Source organism: Apodemus sylvaticus, chromosome 11 (genome assembly GCF_947179515.1).
Source record: "Apodemus sylvaticus chromosome 11, mApoSyl1.1, whole genome shotgun sequence".
NCBI lineage: Eukaryota > Metazoa > Chordata > Mammalia > Rodentia > Muridae > Apodemus > Apodemus sylvaticus.
In genome coordinates this window covers 75,053,941-75,070,834 of record NC_067482.1, presented here as the reverse complement: position 1 = coordinate 75,070,834, position 16,894 = coordinate 75,053,941, and the positions used below count along the sequence as shown (strand labels likewise).

General features: G+C 52.8%; 1 protein-coding gene across 2 annotated transcripts in view; it reads left to right on the top strand.

Annotated features, from left to right (window-relative positions):
- The window catches only part of Afap1 (actin filament associated protein 1), a 111,232-nt gene extending 101,321 nt beyond the window's left edge, over positions 1-9,911 (top strand). For both annotated transcript variants that reach the window (XM_052198755.1, XM_052198756.1), the window contains 4 exons: positions 58-222; positions 1,988-2,178; positions 3,741-3,905; positions 5,911-9,911. In XM_052198755.1, coding sequence (XP_052054715.1) covers positions 58-222; positions 1,988-2,178; positions 3,741-3,905; positions 5,911-5,937 — 548 coding nt within the window. In that variant the 3' untranslated portion in view covers positions 5,938-9,911. The remainder of the gene's footprint in view (positions 1-57; positions 223-1,987; positions 2,179-3,740; positions 3,906-5,910) is intronic.
- Positions 9,912-16,894: the final 6,983 nt, after the last annotated feature.

The following is a 16,894-nucleotide window of genomic DNA, read 5'->3' as shown; positions in this document are numbered from 1 at the left end:
CACACGCCTCAGCAGCCTGACTGCTCTGGCTGAGCTAACTCTGTGCTCCTTGCTCAGATGCTGAACAGTACAAATATGGTAAGAACCGGGTAGAAGCGGATGCCAAGCGGTTACAGTCCAAAGAGGAAGAGCTGCTGAAGAGGAAAGAGGCTCTGCGGAACAGGCTGGCACAGCTCCGCAAAGAGAGGAAGGACCTGAGGGCTGCCATCGAAGTGAATGCAGGTATGGGGGACTTGGCCCCGATGGCCGACTTGCCTGTGTCCACTGGAGTTCTAAATTCCATTCAGCTCACCCTCTGCTCAGCCATGGGCCAAGGCTGCCTCTTTAGCCGTGCCTCCTGGGGTGCCAGCCTTGGGGAGGGGAGACCCTGGGGCAGCACAGGGTTGACTCAGTGGTGCCTCCATAGGCAGGGACTATGCCCTGAGCCCGACTGCACAGGGAGACTCCAGCAATCTCAGCCTCAGGTACTGACAGGCAAGGTTGGCAGAATTTGTTCCTTGCCTGAGGTGACTCAGTGGGGCTTCTGTGGAGGAAGTTTTCTCAGAGCTCTGCCAAGGTCAAACAGTTCTATTCTCAGAAGGGCTTGAGGAGAGCAAGGCTGAACCTGGGTTTGAGGACCAGAGAGAGGAAATGGTAATGATCACAGAGAGGGGCGGTGAGCGAAAACAGCGGCCAGGGTCGCGGTGTCTGGAGACGGGAAGGACCCAGGCCCAGGCTAGGCCTTGCTTCTGCCAAACCTTCTGATCCAGTATGGAAACTAACACCTCCCTCTGGTGCTGGCCAGTGCCCCCGCTGGGGCAAGTCTTTTTCACACTTAGCTTCTACCAGATGAGGAGAAGGGAGGCTGTGTGGTGGATGGGGGAGCCCAGAGGGGTCACTGGCTTCCAGAAGGCTTCGATGTAGGCTGAGGCTGGTGCATGGGCCCATCATAGTTAACCAGATCTGAACTCTGTCTGAATTATGGCTATTCAGGGACGTGATTTAGAGGCAGAGAACAAGACGGGAGGTAAAGGTGGACCCATTAGGATAATTTGTGGGAGTGGGTTGGGCCAGGTGTCCATATCAGGCTGCCTGAGATGGGTGGAGACCCAGATCTATGACAGGAAGGAACATGGTGCGTAACAGACAGCTTTCTGCCTGCCTCTGTCAAGTCACAGGACAGAGATGCAGAAAGGCCCCAGCTCTGCTCTGAGAGACCAGGCTCTCTGTGGCCTGTGGTTTGCCCACTTCTCTGACTCAGTTTTCTTTTCTATCCATCTCTGTGCATTTCCTGCCCGTGTTGGTCATCACAACAAATTTCAGAGAGATGAGTTTACTGTCACACCTTGGAGAACTATATGCCAAGGCCTACAGAGATATGGGCAATGTTTTGTGGCCATGGCAGCATGTATAGTTGTCTTAGGGTTCTCCTGCTGTGAACAGACACCATGACCAAGGCAACTCTTAAAAAGACAACATTTAATTGAGGCTGGCTTACAGGTTCAGTCCACTATCTCCAAGGTAGGAGCATGGCAGTGCCCAGGCCGGCATGGCACAGGAAGAGCTAAGAGTTCAGCATCTTGTTCCAAAGGCATGCAGGAGAAGACTGGCTTCCAGGAAGCTAGGACAAGGGTCTTAAAAGCCCACCCCACAGTGACACACTTCCTCCAATCAGGCCACACCCACTCTAACGAAGCCACATCTCCAAATAGTGCTATTCATGGCCAAGCATCTTCAAATCATCACAACAACAGTCCACAAGTAACTGGAAGAATTTGAGACTTCTCCTTACTCAGCTCCCTAGTCAGTGTCCCCTTTGGACACTGTGTCCTTTAAGTGAGTGTCGTGAGGCCCCTTGGGCTGTGTAGGATTCTGTTAGACTCCTGGCCCTAATCTCACATAGCAGCAGGTGATTAGGAAGCACCTGGGCTGGAGCATCATGGGGAAGACCTAGCAGAACTCGGCTAGGTTGGCCCCTCTGAGGGAACCGTGTGTCCTGGGATTTCAGGCAGGAAGACCCAGGCGGCCCTGGAGGAGAAGTTGAAGAGGCTGGAGGAAGAGTGCAAGCAGAGGGAGGCGGAGCGGGTCAGCCTGGAGCTGGAGCTGACCGAGGTCAAGGAGAGCCTGAAGAAGGCCTTGGCGGGTGGCGTCACCCTAGGGCTGGCCATCGAGCCCAGGTCAGGGACATCGAGCCCACAGGTGAGTGTCCTGAAGGCACAGCACACAGAAGTGATCCGTGGTCTCTGAGGCGGCGTGTTCACCACTGTGGGTGGATCAGCCTAAGGTTCCCACCGTAGCCACCGAATGGAGACACTGATGTCTCTTATGTTCACCGGAGTGTTTGAAGGCCAGTACTGAGTCGTGCTCTGCATGGGCAGGCGACAAAGGCCAGCTCTCCTACCTTTTCGCCCAGTCTGACTGACACCAGCTGGCTAGGCAGGAACTTGCTCTCACACTGCCGTCGATGCAGGCGTCTGGACGCTGCAGTGGTTGTGACATAGTAGTCTGTGCCCCAAATTGGGCATGAGGGGGTCACCTGTCAAGTCTGAGCTCCTACGTTTAGTCATGGCTCCTCATTGTCACCTGGCTCAGCCACTGAGACTTGCTGTTGTCCCTAACTGTCCCCTAGCCAGGAGTGAGCATGGCCTTCAGGAGCTCAGGAACGCGTGCCCATGCCTCCCGTGTCTCCTGAGGGTCCTCTCTGTTCACTGGGATTGCCTCCTGCATTGGTGACAGCATTATGTATAATTGCAGACAGACCACATCCTTGGGGGAGTGGTTTGTTAGGCAGGTTCTTCTGCTGCAGACACCTATTGCCTGGCCATCTTCAGAGACTGGGGTCTTTATTCTGTCTTTGCACTAGTGACCACACCCACCCAGATGTGGCCTCTGAAGATGAACGAGGATATCTGTGTTGCCAAAACGTTGATCTGGGAGGTGGGAGCAGGAGGTGGGGGGTTGGAGGGGAAGGTGGGGGAGGGGGAGCTGGGAGCTGGGAGAACACCCTGCACATCCCAAGTGCGTTTCCGGTGCTCTGAGTCATATGATGATGACAGGGTCTCCACAGTGCCCCGCTTTCTTAAAGGACCATTTGTGATCCGATGTAGAAGAGCCCACAAGCAAAATCAGACCCAAGGCAGCCGAGGAGATAAGTTGTTTCATTGTGAGCTTTCCAAAAATTTCTCTCCAGTATCTGCAAAGTGGGAGTGGCCACAGACCCAGTGTCACTTGGGGCCACTCATTGTCCCAAGATGCCAAGCTAATGCTGCCTGCTACTGACAGCTTCTTTTTTTTCTTTTCTTTTCTTTTTCTTTTTTTGGTTTTTTTGAGACAGGGCTTCTCTGTGTGGTCCTGGCTGTCCTGGAACTCACTCTGTAGACCAGGCTGGCCTTGAACTCAGAAATCCACCTGCCTCTGCCTCCCAAGTGCTGGGATTACAGGTGTGCGCCACCATGCCCGGCCTTACTGGCAGCTTCTGCCCTCTCAGTGGCAGGCAGCTTCAGGAGACATGTACAAACTTAAGAAGCACCACACTGATGGACGGGTGAGAGAGGTAGTGAGGGTAGGAGTGTGGGCCCTGAATCCGGCCTCTGGGTCTTCCATCCCTCTGAAAGTGTCCCGAGGATCAGGCATGGCCTGTGGTGGTCCTTCCTAGTTTGGCCAATTTCCAAATCTGCTTCTTCTTTACTGAACTATGTCTCCTTGAGGAATGCCGGTGGCCGGAACCCACCCCTCACACGGGACTCTCCTCTCATTGACAGTCTCCCGTGTTTCGGCACCGCACTCTGGAAAATTCTCCCATCTCCAGCTGTGATACAAGCGATGCTGAGGGGCCCCTGCCTGTGAACAGTGCAGCCGTCCTGAAGAAGAACCAGCCCTCCTCGGGCAGCTCCCCCTGCCGTGGGCACGTGCTGCAGAAGGCCAAGGTGAGCCTGAAGTGAACCCCACTGTGCTTGGCACTCAGCCTCCTGCCAGAGGTGCTGAGCGAGTACTCCTCCAGCTGCCCCCCAACACCCTCAAGGACTAGGGTTCAAAGGTGGCCACCAAACCTGAACTCCCAAAGCTCCAGGTCATCTCAGAAATGAGTAAGACCGCTAACCCCTGGGCTTGTCTTCTCTGGGCAACACAGACTGGGCAGAGTGACCCCGATATCCTTTCTAGCACTTACCTGCTGTGATTCTCCAATGAGGAAAGAAAAAGCCAGAAAAACATTTTTTTTCCAGGCTGTCTCCCAGCACCCTGGCCATCAACTCAGGGTCCCTCCACTCCCTGCAGTCAGGAAGAGGAGCCACCAACAGCTTTTGCCACGATTAAACCCTAGGGATTCTTAGAGCACAATTTCTAGATGATCAGAGCCAGCGCTTCTCGCCCATGGTAATGGAAGCAGCTGGAATGGAAGGGGATGGAATGGAAGCAGCAGGTGGAACTGAGCTGGCCTGGGGAGGGGCAGGAGTCCAGATGGCATCCCTCTGTCTTGAAGATAGAGGAGGCTGAATGTGCACCCTGCCCTGTTTGTGCTGGCATAGCTCATTCAGCAGTCCAGACCCCTTCCTCAGGACAAATTGCTTGTCAGGAAAGAACTGTGCTATGCTCTTAGGGTGTCCCCGGATGCTGCCGGGAGCTGTGTTGCCCAGCCCCCCCAGGGTGTGTGCTTCCCCAGCAAGTGTGCTTTCATGGAAGGCCTCATAGTCGAGTGGCAGAAGGTTCTGGAGCTGGCGTTCCAGTGGCTTTCCTGCACATCCCTCAGGCTTCTTAGTCTAGAGTCAAACTCTCCTTTGTAGAGGACCATTTTGCCTCAGCCATGTTAGGGTGGAGCTGCGCGGTTCCCGTCCTGGTGTCTTTACCGTCAGAGGAGAGGGGTGAGAGGCTGAGCTGTCCAGCTGCCCAGCTTTGTCCCCCTCTGAGGGTGAACACGGAGCCCCGGACTGTCAGTATGAGACACAGACACCTTCACACTGTCCCCGTACAGCACAGGGGGCGTCTGGTCCCAGCTGTAGCCAGTGCACAGACAGGAGGTGTAGGGGGTCTTGTCACTACAGCTGATCTCTGACACAGCCTCAAGCGTGGACTTAAGAATGGTCCTAGTGTGTGTGTGGAGGAGGGGGGAGGGCATACTGACTAGGCTAAACATTCTCTTGACTTTTCTAGAATCGAAAGTTCACATGTAACTAATGGCTAATGGCACAGCACTGGCAGGAATAAGAACCCTAATGGAGCAGTACCTGATTTGGTAGAATCAGGAACACGCGGGCAGGCTGGGAGGGACTTGTCACAGCTCTGGATTGGTGGCTTGACTCTGCGAAGGAGAGTGTCTGGCCAGGTCCCCATCTCAACCTCCCCAGACACCTCCATGATGGCTGAGAGTAGGTGCTGATAACTCCATGTCTGAGGGAAGTGCAGGACCTGCTACCTCGCCCCACCCCCGCAGTGGCTGCGTCCACTTCACCCATCCAGCCACCGTCATCCACTTTCTTGTGGTAAAAGAAGCAACACTAACTCAACCTGCTAATAGGGCATCCCACGTGTGTCCTGTCTCCGGAACTTCATCTTCCCACGTGACACACCAAAACACCAGTGCCACCTTCTTCCCTTCCCCCAGCTATATACCCTGAATCTGCTTATTTCTGTGGACTCGACTGCCTCAGGCTTCCATATAATAGGCTCAGATGATATGGAGTCCTTACTTATGATATCCCAGCAGTCAGCTCTCCCTTCCTGGTTCAGCCTGCTGAGTGTCTCGTATCTGGAGGGACCACATTTGCCTCTTGGCTCCTGTTGGGCGTTTGCATTGGTTTTATCTCTGGCTGGCTACTGCATACTGTTGTCTGTGGCTGACCCACCACACTGCATTGATGTCAAAGGCTCTTGGGCCATAGCGGCTTGGGGTAGCCAGGATCAAGCTGCCTGCATTCACACATCTCTCTTCTCCAGGAGTGGGAGCTGAAGAATGGGACATAGAGGGAGCCCAGCCACGCCTAGAGACTGTGTACTGCTACCAGCCTCGCGTGTGACACGTGCGCCCTCCAGAGTGGCCTGAATGTGACCGCAGAAGTTTGGACGAGTCTGACGCTGACCCTTGGCTGGCTTGCGTGCACGCTTTCTACTGTATGACGGTGCCCTTTAGGAAAGTTTACTTTAAAACTTTGGTGTCCAAATTTACTTGTTAAGAAGCAGAAAGGAAAGGGTTTTGAAGCACCCTCTAGCAGATGGGGCGGTTCTGAGGACCTTAGCTCAGCCCTAGACTGCAGCCCGTGGACCTTGCGTCCCCGTGAGACGGGGTGACCCGAGTCTTCCCCATGTACAGTCGGAGCTGCATACCTCACCCTGTTTGCCAGACGGTCCTACTCTGCAGCAACAGCATGAGCTCCTGTGTCTCTGCACACCCCTCCCCCTCCCACCTGTCCCTTGTCACTGGAGGTGAAGCCATGAGGAATAGCGCTGTGAAGCGACTTTAAAATTCAGTTTTGGTTTTGGACAAACCTTTTGTCACCAGGTTAGAGAAGTTGTCATTCTTTTTACTAGTGTTTTCCATGTTTGCCTTTAAAGAAAATGCCTCCCCCCTTTGATTATGTGCTATGCTTGGACTTTGGGGACTTTTCAGAGACCCTGTTTCCTTCCCACTTTATGATGTACTTTGAGAGGCAGCACAGAGCTTTCATCGTTGGGTAGCTTGTGCCCCTTTCTCCTGAGACCCCAGCTTCCCGGGTTGCCAGGCAGGAGCTCCTCCGCCCAGGAGGCACATTGGCCACCATCTGCCTGTGGATTCAACAAAGCGGGTTCTAGAACCTGTAGCTTAACCTGGGCCATCTTTGAACAGAGAAGATCTTTCCAGAACACCTTCCTCCAGTTTACAGTTAAAGCTGTGTGTCACGGGTGCACTCCCGTGCTGAGGTTCGAATTGTGTGGGCCCCTCCCACTCTCCTGCTTGCCTCTGTGCACTTCATAGGATAGTCTGGCTGCTCAGGATGTGCTGTGTACAGAGATCATGGGGGCTAGCCTCTACCCTAGGGAGAGTCAAACTGACTTTTTGGGCTTCCTGGGTACAGTCCAAGCCTTTCCACCATGGGGAGATGGCAGGCAGTGATCTGGAAATTAGGCCTCTCTGCAGACGTGTGCAGGGCCAGGTGTCCCTGGGTGAGAACCTGGGGATGCCTTCCCATCAGCGTCCTTAGCACACACAGGAGGAAAGCCTCCCAGGCTCTCTGTAGAGGTGCCTTCAGGGCCTTCCCTGGGCAGCCTCCATGGCCACAATTGATGCTGTGCTTGAGCCCCGCCCCAGCTGCCTTGGAGTCAGCTAAGAGCAGCGAGGTAATCACCAGGGTCCAGGGACATCACCGTGTACAGGGAAGCTGCTCAGCTGAAGGTCTGTCCCAGGCTAGCCCCGTGGCCTCAGACAAATGTCTAATGGTGCTTTGCTCTAGTGCCTTCCTCCAAAGGGCAGTTAGGATTCCTCACACCAGCATCTGTGTGGGCTGATTTCTGCCTGGAAACTGTGTAGGAGGACCAGGAGGAGGGATACAGCCTCCATATACACCAGCCTGTTCATGGAGCTACAACTGGGGGAGCCCCTTGGGTCATCACAGGGAACTGCCGCTATTCTGGGCTCTGAAAGGGAAGAGAATTTGCTGTGCCATAGACTCCTGCTGCCTTGGGTCTCAGAGCAGCGCTGTTCCAGGCTTTGACTGTTACCAAAACAAGGAGAAAATGCTCAATTTAACAGCCAAGTCTGGCCAGCATAGTGAAGTATCATGTCCAGCCAATAAGCCTCAGATGAGTTTGTCCTGATGAAGACACACAGCGGGCTCCAAGCTCCTGGTGTTCATAATTTGTGCCGAGAAACCCAGGCTTGTCATCCATTCAGTTGCAGTGGATCCTGGAAGTCCCTCAGCACCATGTAAAGTGGGTCCTGGGGAAGGGACGGCCCTCAGCACAGGCCCCCTGGGGAAGGGATGGCTCCCAGCACAGGCCCCACTGTCCTGTGCTCCCATTAGTGTACTTAGATTTGGTCAGAAAGCTAGTTGAGAGCATTTGTTTCAAAATAAGTTATTTATTTGTATATGTTCAATAAATAGAGTTTTAATTTATATATGTACATATTGGACACCCATGATCCCGTCGGGATTCTCAGTGTTCTCATTTTATGACCCTCCCAAAGCCACCAGCATGACCCCAGCCATTGATGGCACAGTTTGCTCTGTGTGGAGCCAGGCGGGCAGAGGGCTGAACCCTGTCTGTGAGCAATCGGTCCTCTGGACCATGGGAGATGCTCCGCCTCTCGGGGCCTCTCTTTGTCTGAGGCCCCAATGTTCCTCGGGGTCTACTTTTTGTTACAATTTGGCAAGATGTCATCAGCTTTCCCAAACCCCTCTACTTTGATGACGGTTTACTAACTAACCATTTGTGTACAAATATCATGCTGTCCTGGGGACTTGGTGTGGTCCCTAGCGTGGGCATGGGGGCGGGACCCTTAGTGTCACACAATCTCATTTACCAGTGTTCTTGCAAGGCTGAGCGTGCGTCAAACAGGTCATCCCAGGTGCCAGAATGATCTGTCCGAACAGCATGGACTCACGTCACACAGAATCTTCCAGAGTGCTTGCTGTTCCCTGCCTTGTGTGTCAGTGTCCTGTCCCTTCCCTGTGCATGCCCTGGTCCTGCCTCACCCACCTGTCTGCCTCCTCCGACCACTGCTCCAATCTCCCTTTGGCTGTTTCTGTGTCAACACACTCGTGCTGATGGGACTTTTAGAAAATCTGCTTTGGCCATGGAGGGATGCTTCCGCTATGTGGGGACTATGGTCCCCAGGTAGAATTCATGTGCAGGCAGCAGCCGGGTGTCTCTCTTCCCAAAGGCAAGGGACAAGTGCCCCCTGTTGCTGCCCTCCATCCTGTGCTCTGGAGATACTTGAGCCAAGTCAGTTATACCTACCCTCACCAGCAGACAGGACATCTTCAAGGTCCATTCTCTGGGTGTGGCCACATCAAAATGATTGATCTTTCAGGTTTTCTTTTTTTCCTAAAGTAATTTTAAATCAGAAACATTTCAAATTCATGACATAGTTTTTATAGAAGCAATTGAATGTCTGGGTCTTGTTCTCACTGACTTACTACTAATTACACCAGAGAGCTGGGTTTCTACTGTGAAATAAACTGAAAATAACCCCCGTGCCGTGCACACACAGCTCAGCCCCAGGGAGAGGTGGAACTAGCCTTGTCCCTGGGGCGGGAAGCCAGCCCACCCCTCAGTTTTGGGGAACACCCTTTGCCAGTACTGGGGGACACACCACTGTGGTCTTTGGAAACTTGGGCTTCCCACACACCACATTGGATTATCCTTCCAAAGTGGTGTCTTTAGTTCATAATTCTTAGGGACCAAAGGTGTTTTTAATATGATAATGTTTTAATTGATTTTCTAACAAAGGTTTACTCTACATTTTAACACCAGTTTTTTTTACACTCTAGATATTCCAAATCAATTGCTCGTGGCTCTAAGTTGTAAAATGTTTTCACGTTATGAATGTAATTATTTCCTTAATGTATTTTTTAAAAAAAACTAAAATCATATTTAAAATAATATTGGAAAGACACAGGCAAAGAAAAGAGAAAGTTTTTTTTAATTAACTATGTTGGTAGCCCATTTGAAATGACTGTAAATATATTTTGATTGTGTAGCTCAATGTATTTAATTCAGAAAGTAAAAATTTTTTATGTAAAGAGACTTGCCATGAAAAACCCTAGTTTTCAGTCCACGTCTCACATCTCGTAGTCCCTTCACCCGACTCTTCTGCTCTACAAACTGATTTTTTTCTACTGTTGTAACCGTGTACCCATCGACTGACGCCCATTGGCGGAACTTGTTTGTGTATTAATAAAACTGTGCTGTGTGGCCCGGCCTCATGTCCTCCTGACAGTGGCTCACGGCGCAGAAGAAGATGTCTGTAGTTGTCTGAGTCATCACTTCTGGTCACTCGACACGTGGGAGGGGCTGCGTCTCCCCGGTGCACAGGCAGGGTAACATACCTAAGAAATCCCTCTGCCTTAGAGGACCCTTGGGGATTTTTCTGAGTGGTTTTGGTCTGTGGACCTGAGTATTTAGCTCAGTAGACGCCATCACTGCTTCCTCTCCTCCCCACTCGGTGCCAAGAGCTGGAAACACAATAAATCCCCTGGAAACCCATTCTCAGGGTGCAGCTGACACAGACGTGCTCTGGCGGTGATGCTGTGTGGAGATTTGAGAAACTGTAGATGAGGCAGCAGCTTTGAAGAGAACTTAGTAGAGTTCTGAGAGGTCGGGGTTATTTGAGCTAGACGGCAGCATTTAAATAAAGACCATGGTTGCTTAGAGCCCAATATGAGACAGGGACTGTAAGAAGAGGACTGGGGTGGGCTGGGGTGGACCTGGGGAAGTCGTGGGATGTCCTGTCAAGTAGAGAGGAGCCCTTAAGGCTTCTTGGGGGCTTCTACAGGCTCATGCAGGCTGATGGCTGGCTGGTGGAGCAGGCATCAGAGCAGATGTGGGAGCCCACCCAGGGAGGTGCTGCCCACCTTGGGGGCTGACACTGTGAAGGAGATGACCAGAGGAGAGAGCATGATGGTCCCAGCAGGAGCTGAGTCCAGGGCCTACTACTGGGCCTGACATCTGGATCAAGAGCCATTGGGTCTGAGTGCCTGGGGAGTGTGGTGAGGGATGTGTTGGTGGTGTTCGGGGTCATGGGTGAACCCAGAGGTCCATTCAAACCACTCGTGGCTTTGGTGCTGGGAAGTGGGCGGAGCCTAGCCATTGATCACAGGTGGTGGAGGATCTTACTGCGTTGAACCTGGAGATGGGCCCAGACTTCAGGGTGGCTGTGAGGTCACAGAGCCATTCAGTTTGAGACTGAATTCAGAGACATTCAGTTTGAGGGATCCCCCTGGGGCTCTTCATGGAAACCAACCCTCACTTGCCCAGGGTCCTCCATTGAGGCCTAAGCACTGGTCACGTGTCACAGAGCCAGGTTTTAAGTGATGCCTTTGGTTTTGGAGTCCTGGTGGGCTGCCATGGAATGAAGAGTCCCCTCGGTGTCATTTAAAGCAGAGGATGACTGAGTGCTGGTGCCCATGCTGTGGGTTATAGTCTGTAACTCGGTATCACGAAGCCTATTAGATGCACAGCGGGAACCTCCACGGGAAGCATCATTAGACGTCTGTGACTCAGGAGTTTGTGACAGAGACATGGGTTTTATGAGGCTGTTTAAAAACACCTCTCTCCTGATGGGAAGGTAGTCAAGAGCTCGGGTGGGAGGCACAGCTGGGATAAAGACTCCATGGGAGGAGACAGGTATGCATTCCTCCTGAGCTGAAGGTGGGCGCCCAGGCAGTGCAGGAACATGCAGAATGCCCTGACCCTTCAGAGCTGGCTGCTTCCTGCCTGGGGTGCCAGCCTCCCCTCTAGGGGTCTAGCTGGCTTGCAGTATGGCTGGCTTCAGGCCCCATCTGTCTCTAGAAATGCCAAGTGAATGCTCATGTGCAGACTGGCCGGTCCAGAGCCTGTGCCCTCCTGCCTCTGGGGCATGTTTGTCTCAACCCTCTGCCAGATGTGATGCTCACTGCCACACACAAGACATACTGCCGGTTGGGTCTCCAAGGAGCAAGGTGGGGGTCTAAGAAGACCAGCATGCCCAATCCTCATGCTGTATCAGGAAAGATTGAAAAGGGAGAGTACGGGATCGGGGAGCCACCTAGTACAAATCTCTCTCAGGGGGCCTCCTCCCTTTGCTGACTTTCTTGCTTGCCCCACCCCTGTGACTATTTTCTCTCTTTCCCAGATACTTTCCTGTCTTCTCTTGCTTTCTCAGTATCCCCACCCCCCTTCTGACTCTCCTAAGAATGCAGCGCTCCCATCCCATCTGGCTGTGTGCCCTATCCCGGGGATGGGCACCTTCTGCTCCTTGGCTCCACCCCTCTGCTCCTTGGCTCCACCCCTCTGCTCCTTGGCTCCACCCCTCTGCTCTGGGCTCCGCCCCTCTGCTCCTTGGCTCCACCACACTTGACCTCTAAGCTGGATGCTGACCTCTCCCAGCCTGCCCCTCTCTCCAGGAGCAGCACATGGGCCCAGTAGGCATTGGTGGGGCTCCAGCATTTTATATTCCACTTCCATACTGCCTGCTCTCTTAAGCCTGACCCCTGCCTATCTCTTTCTTGGCTCCCTGACAGGCCCTGCCATTAGGATTTCAGGCCCCAAACTGGCATGAAGAGACAGCTTTCTTCACCCAGAAGTGAGACCCAGTGGTTTTGTCTTCAAAGCACGCTTACTGCAGCCACAAGGCCCTGGCTCCTTGGGCTGTTAATGGCCAGCCTCTTTCCCGGCTTCCATCTCGACCTGAGGGCCTGTGGGACCATGTCCCTTACCTGATCTCGTTCTTGGCCAGTGCTCCCTCTCCCTCCTCATCTCTTACCTCTCCTGATCCCACTGATGTAAGAAACAAATTCTATGGCCCACTTTAAGAATGAGGTGTGTTTAGAGCATGAGAGAGAGAGAGAGAGAGAGAGAGAGAGAGAGTTGCAGTGACACAGGCTCTGTCTTCCTCAGCTTGCAGCTGGTGCCTGCTCGCCTGGCTCTGCTCTCAGTTTATCTGAGGGTTGGAAAGTTACAGGCAGCTATGGGATGGAGCAGAAACACGGGAACCTTGGGATTCAGGAGGATGGGGAATTTGGGGTAGGGATAATGTTAGATCATTGAAGATTGTAACTCTCTGAAGAACTCACCTAATGAATTCATAGGGGCAGGAAAATGTGACGAGGAACATGAGGACCGCCATTTTTTACACTAAATCTGGGCACCTGCCGTTCTAGTCTTTTCTCTAAGCTGACCCACAACACTATAAGGTCATAACATTAACTGCATCACCTTCACCACTGAGTCTCTGGTGCCTTTACTATGAAGTGAGGACTTGTTTTCACGCTGGTCCCTGCTGTGACCATGCCAATCAGGCACCTGCTGTGGTCATGGGTGTTCTGAGCATTCCCAGATCTGGCTGGCACTGTGACTCAGGGTCCCGCTCCACTGTGGGGTGGCTTGCACATCTGCTTTGGGGCCATTGCCAAGCCGGCCTGCGGAGCTGTGAGATGTGCCATGTGCTGGGATTGATGCCCGGCCAAGAGCGAAGCCGTCATTGTGGCTGGTTTGTCATTGCCCCAGCCACTGCCCCGCTGGCAGGCACAGCTCAATACTGCCAAAATCTGGGCAAGTCATTAGCGGAGCTGAACGTGTGGGCCACCGTGACACCAGCTGCAGGCTGCCAATGCTGCCGTTAGCCCGGTGGCAAGCCAGCAAGTCCTGGACTGGGCCAAGTGCCATCGGCGTGCTGAGTCTGGGCATGCTAGGCCTGGGGTGACTGTGACAGTCATCGATGCTGTGACAAGGGAATATCACCACCAAGGGCCACCGCACATAGCCATGCTTGGCTGCTGTTCCTGAACCCTGAGGAACCTTAGTGATCCTGTTTGAAGCAGAGCGATCATGGATGCCTCTCTGTGGAGACGAGCACCTCCTGGTTCTCACAGAAGGAGCATGGTGGCACAGGTCTCCATGTGCTGCCCCACTGAGTGCCTACAGGTGCTCCCACACAGAATCTCCCTTCCTGTGAATCCCCCCGTCCCTCAGCAAGTCACCCGGCCCCATCGAAGACCCAGAGCTGGGCAGCAGGCCCTGTGGCACCCGAGCCCTGGGCACCTAGGCTAGGGGTGCAAGGCCTGGGCTGGTTTTGTGTGACAACTTGACACAAGCTGGAGTTATCACAGGGAAAGGAGCCTCCCTTGAGGAAGTGCCTCCATCAAATGCAGCTGTAAGGCATTCTCTCAGTTAGTGATCAAGGGTGGGAGGGCCCATTGTGGGTGGTGCCATCCCTGGGCTGGTGCTCTTGGGTTCTATAAGAGAGCAAGCTGAGCAAGCCAGGGGAAGCCGGCTAGTAACGAACATCCCTCCGTGGCCTCTGCATCCGCTCCTGCTTCCTGACCTGCTTGATTGAGTTCCAGTCCTGACTTCCTTTGGTGATCAACAGCAATGTGGAAGTGTAAGCTGAGTAAATCCTTTCCTCTCCAACTTCCCTATTGGTCATGATGTTTGTGCAGGAATAGAAACCCCGACTAAGATGGCAGGGTGTGGGAGCTGGCAGAACTGTGAGAGGCCGAGTGGCCCAGGGGTGTGCAGTTGGGAGGTGGTCACCTATGATAAATCTTCATCTTGTTCCCAGGAGGAAGGGTGGTGACAGAAGGTGACAGGGTGGATAAGTAGCAGGCTCCTACTCTCAGACCAGACTAGGCTGGCCAGTGGGTCTGTGGTATTTCGCTTCTACCTGTCACGCTCACACAGTGACTTTGTCCTGCACTGGTGGCTGTTACCAGTCAGGCTCAGGTGTTTACAGACACTGCTCTCTCCTCCTGGAAGTAGGACCATTGTGCCCGGCTTTCCATGAGTCCCTTCGGAGGCAGGTGCTGGTACCTACCATCTGCCTTATAAGCAGTGTGCACAGGCAAGCCTTTACTTCACTAGATCCGGCAGTAGGAGGCCTCACAGCATGAGGTGTAGAAACAATGGCTCTGGGACCAAGACGAGGCACTTCTCAGGCATCTGACAAGCCTTCAGATGGTCTTGCACCCCTTCCAGACAGTCCTGCCTGGTCAACTCAGCTTCTGGAAGGAAGCCAGCAGCCCTTGAGTGCAGCCTGCGTTACCACTGGGCAAACTTACCTGACTTGTCAGTGCCTGGGTCTTCAAGGTCAGGCTTTGGCCCTTGCACAATCTGTTCACGACACTGCAAGTTTCTGTCTTTCCATTACCTATGTGGTTTTGGTACCAAACTGGAGGCCCCCAGTTTCTGCACTTAGTGACTAAACATTCAGGACTGAGGGAATGCTTGAGGTGCTGATTCAGCAAAAACAAGCCACCTAAAGAGGTCCACACACCTGTCCACATGTTGCTGCCTCTTCTGGGAGCTGGTCCTACCTACCCCCTCCACATACACACATACACACTGAGTGTACCTCAAAAGCCTGTGGGGGAATGACTGGGGCAGTGACACATCCTGCCAAGCGTAGGTTCTCAGGAAGCAATGTCTCCCAGGGGACATACCTATTAAATACCCACAGCATACCCTGGGCCCATGGCACACCTTCAGGAAGGACCTTGTAGTATGCAGCCCCGGGGCTGGGGCTGTGATCCAGGAAGGAGATGATTCGCTGTAACCCTGCCCTCTCCAAAGCATCCCCTTTACCCTCTTCAGTCCCTACACCGCACGCAAGCCTCTTTGGCCTTTGTATGACCTCCCTAGAAGTTCTGCCCTAAGTCCCCACCCAGCACAAACACAGCTCCTCTGTGGGACCAGCCCCTGTGCCTCCACTGGGTGACCCTTGGCCTCTTTGGGGTCACCTTCCTCTCCCTAAGTCTGGGGTCACCTTCAAGGTCAGGGCACACAGGCAGAGGGGCAACTAGAGGTCTGAGGTATCCTGGAGGACATTTAAAAGACTTTGATCTGAAAAACCCTCCTGCACTCTTTGGAAGAAAATGTCTGCGACCCAGAGAATGCGAGAGGCCTGGGCACACATGTGCCAGGCCTCCACCTGTCTTATTTCTACTCAGGTACCAACTGGAGGGTCCCTACATTGTCCTGGGACCACAATTTTAGAGGCATTTGGTGTGTGTGTGTGTGTGTGTGTGTGTGTGTAGTGTGGGTGGTGTTACATGTATAGTGCAGTATGTGTCTTGTGGTGTGTATATTGTGGAATGGTGTGGATATGTTGAAGTATATGTGTGTGTTGTGTTGTAGCATGTGTGTGTTGTATTTGATGTGTAGTATTCGGTATGGTATGTATGTTTCAGTATGGTGTTTGTGTGTGCTTGTGTGTGTGTTGTGTTGTGGTATATGTATTGTATTTTGGAGGGAGGTGTTTGGTGTGGTTGTGTGGTGTGTAGTGTTTGTGATGGTGCGTACAGCATATATAGTGTGTCTGTGGTATAATGTGTAGTGTAGTATGAACTGAGGCAAAGACGAATCAGCCCACTGAAGACAAGGACTCCCACTGGTCCTCACGCCTCTCTCGGAGATCCCAGAACCTCCAACAGTGTAGCTGTTTTCCTCTCTTCCCGCCTCCTTGCTACCTGCTTTGGTTTCTGCCCCACCACGCACTGGGCATTTACTGATGTTTTCACTTTCCTGTTGCTGTAACATAAACAAGCTGAGGGAAAAAAAGAACTTTCTGTATTCTCTAGACTATGGGCAAACTATGCACTATGAATGCTTCTTGCTTTCTTAGAGAGTATAAGTTTAAGAAAGGGGGTCATATGCTTCAAAAACATTTTTAAGGGAGCTTATGCAGACAAGATGAGATTAATAATTCGTTTGGGTCATGGCTGGTAAAGGGGTACATCCATGAGGACAGTCAGTCTGAGCACGGTCATTAAAGCCGAGAATACAGGTACCCACGTCCATGCTGGTAAACTCTCCAGAGGACACCCTGGTGAGGGAGACAAAGACGATTTGGAAGATGGTCCCATGTGTCTCCAGATGGGTCAGAGCAGCAGAGGCCCCTAGGCTGTGCCTTACACTAGGAGTCCTTTATTCCACAGGCCTAAAGAAAAGAACACCTAATATTTTTCTACACAGAGACCCGGTCTAAATATAAACTGGAGGATAGAGCAGTGCCCTTTAATGGGAAATATTAACCAGTGGTAGGAGGTCCCCAGGGCTGTAAGCAGCTTCTGTCACGGACTGAGAATCGGATGAACCAGTTTCTTTCTGAGGTAAGCTGAGCAGGCTGCTCCCGGGGCCTGTGCTTAGGTATTTCCGATTCTGTCATGTGTCATCAACAACTGAAGCACCTTCAGGAAAGCCTCAGAGGCAGCGGAAGGGAGCAGGTGCCACAGGTGCTGGAGGGCCGAGA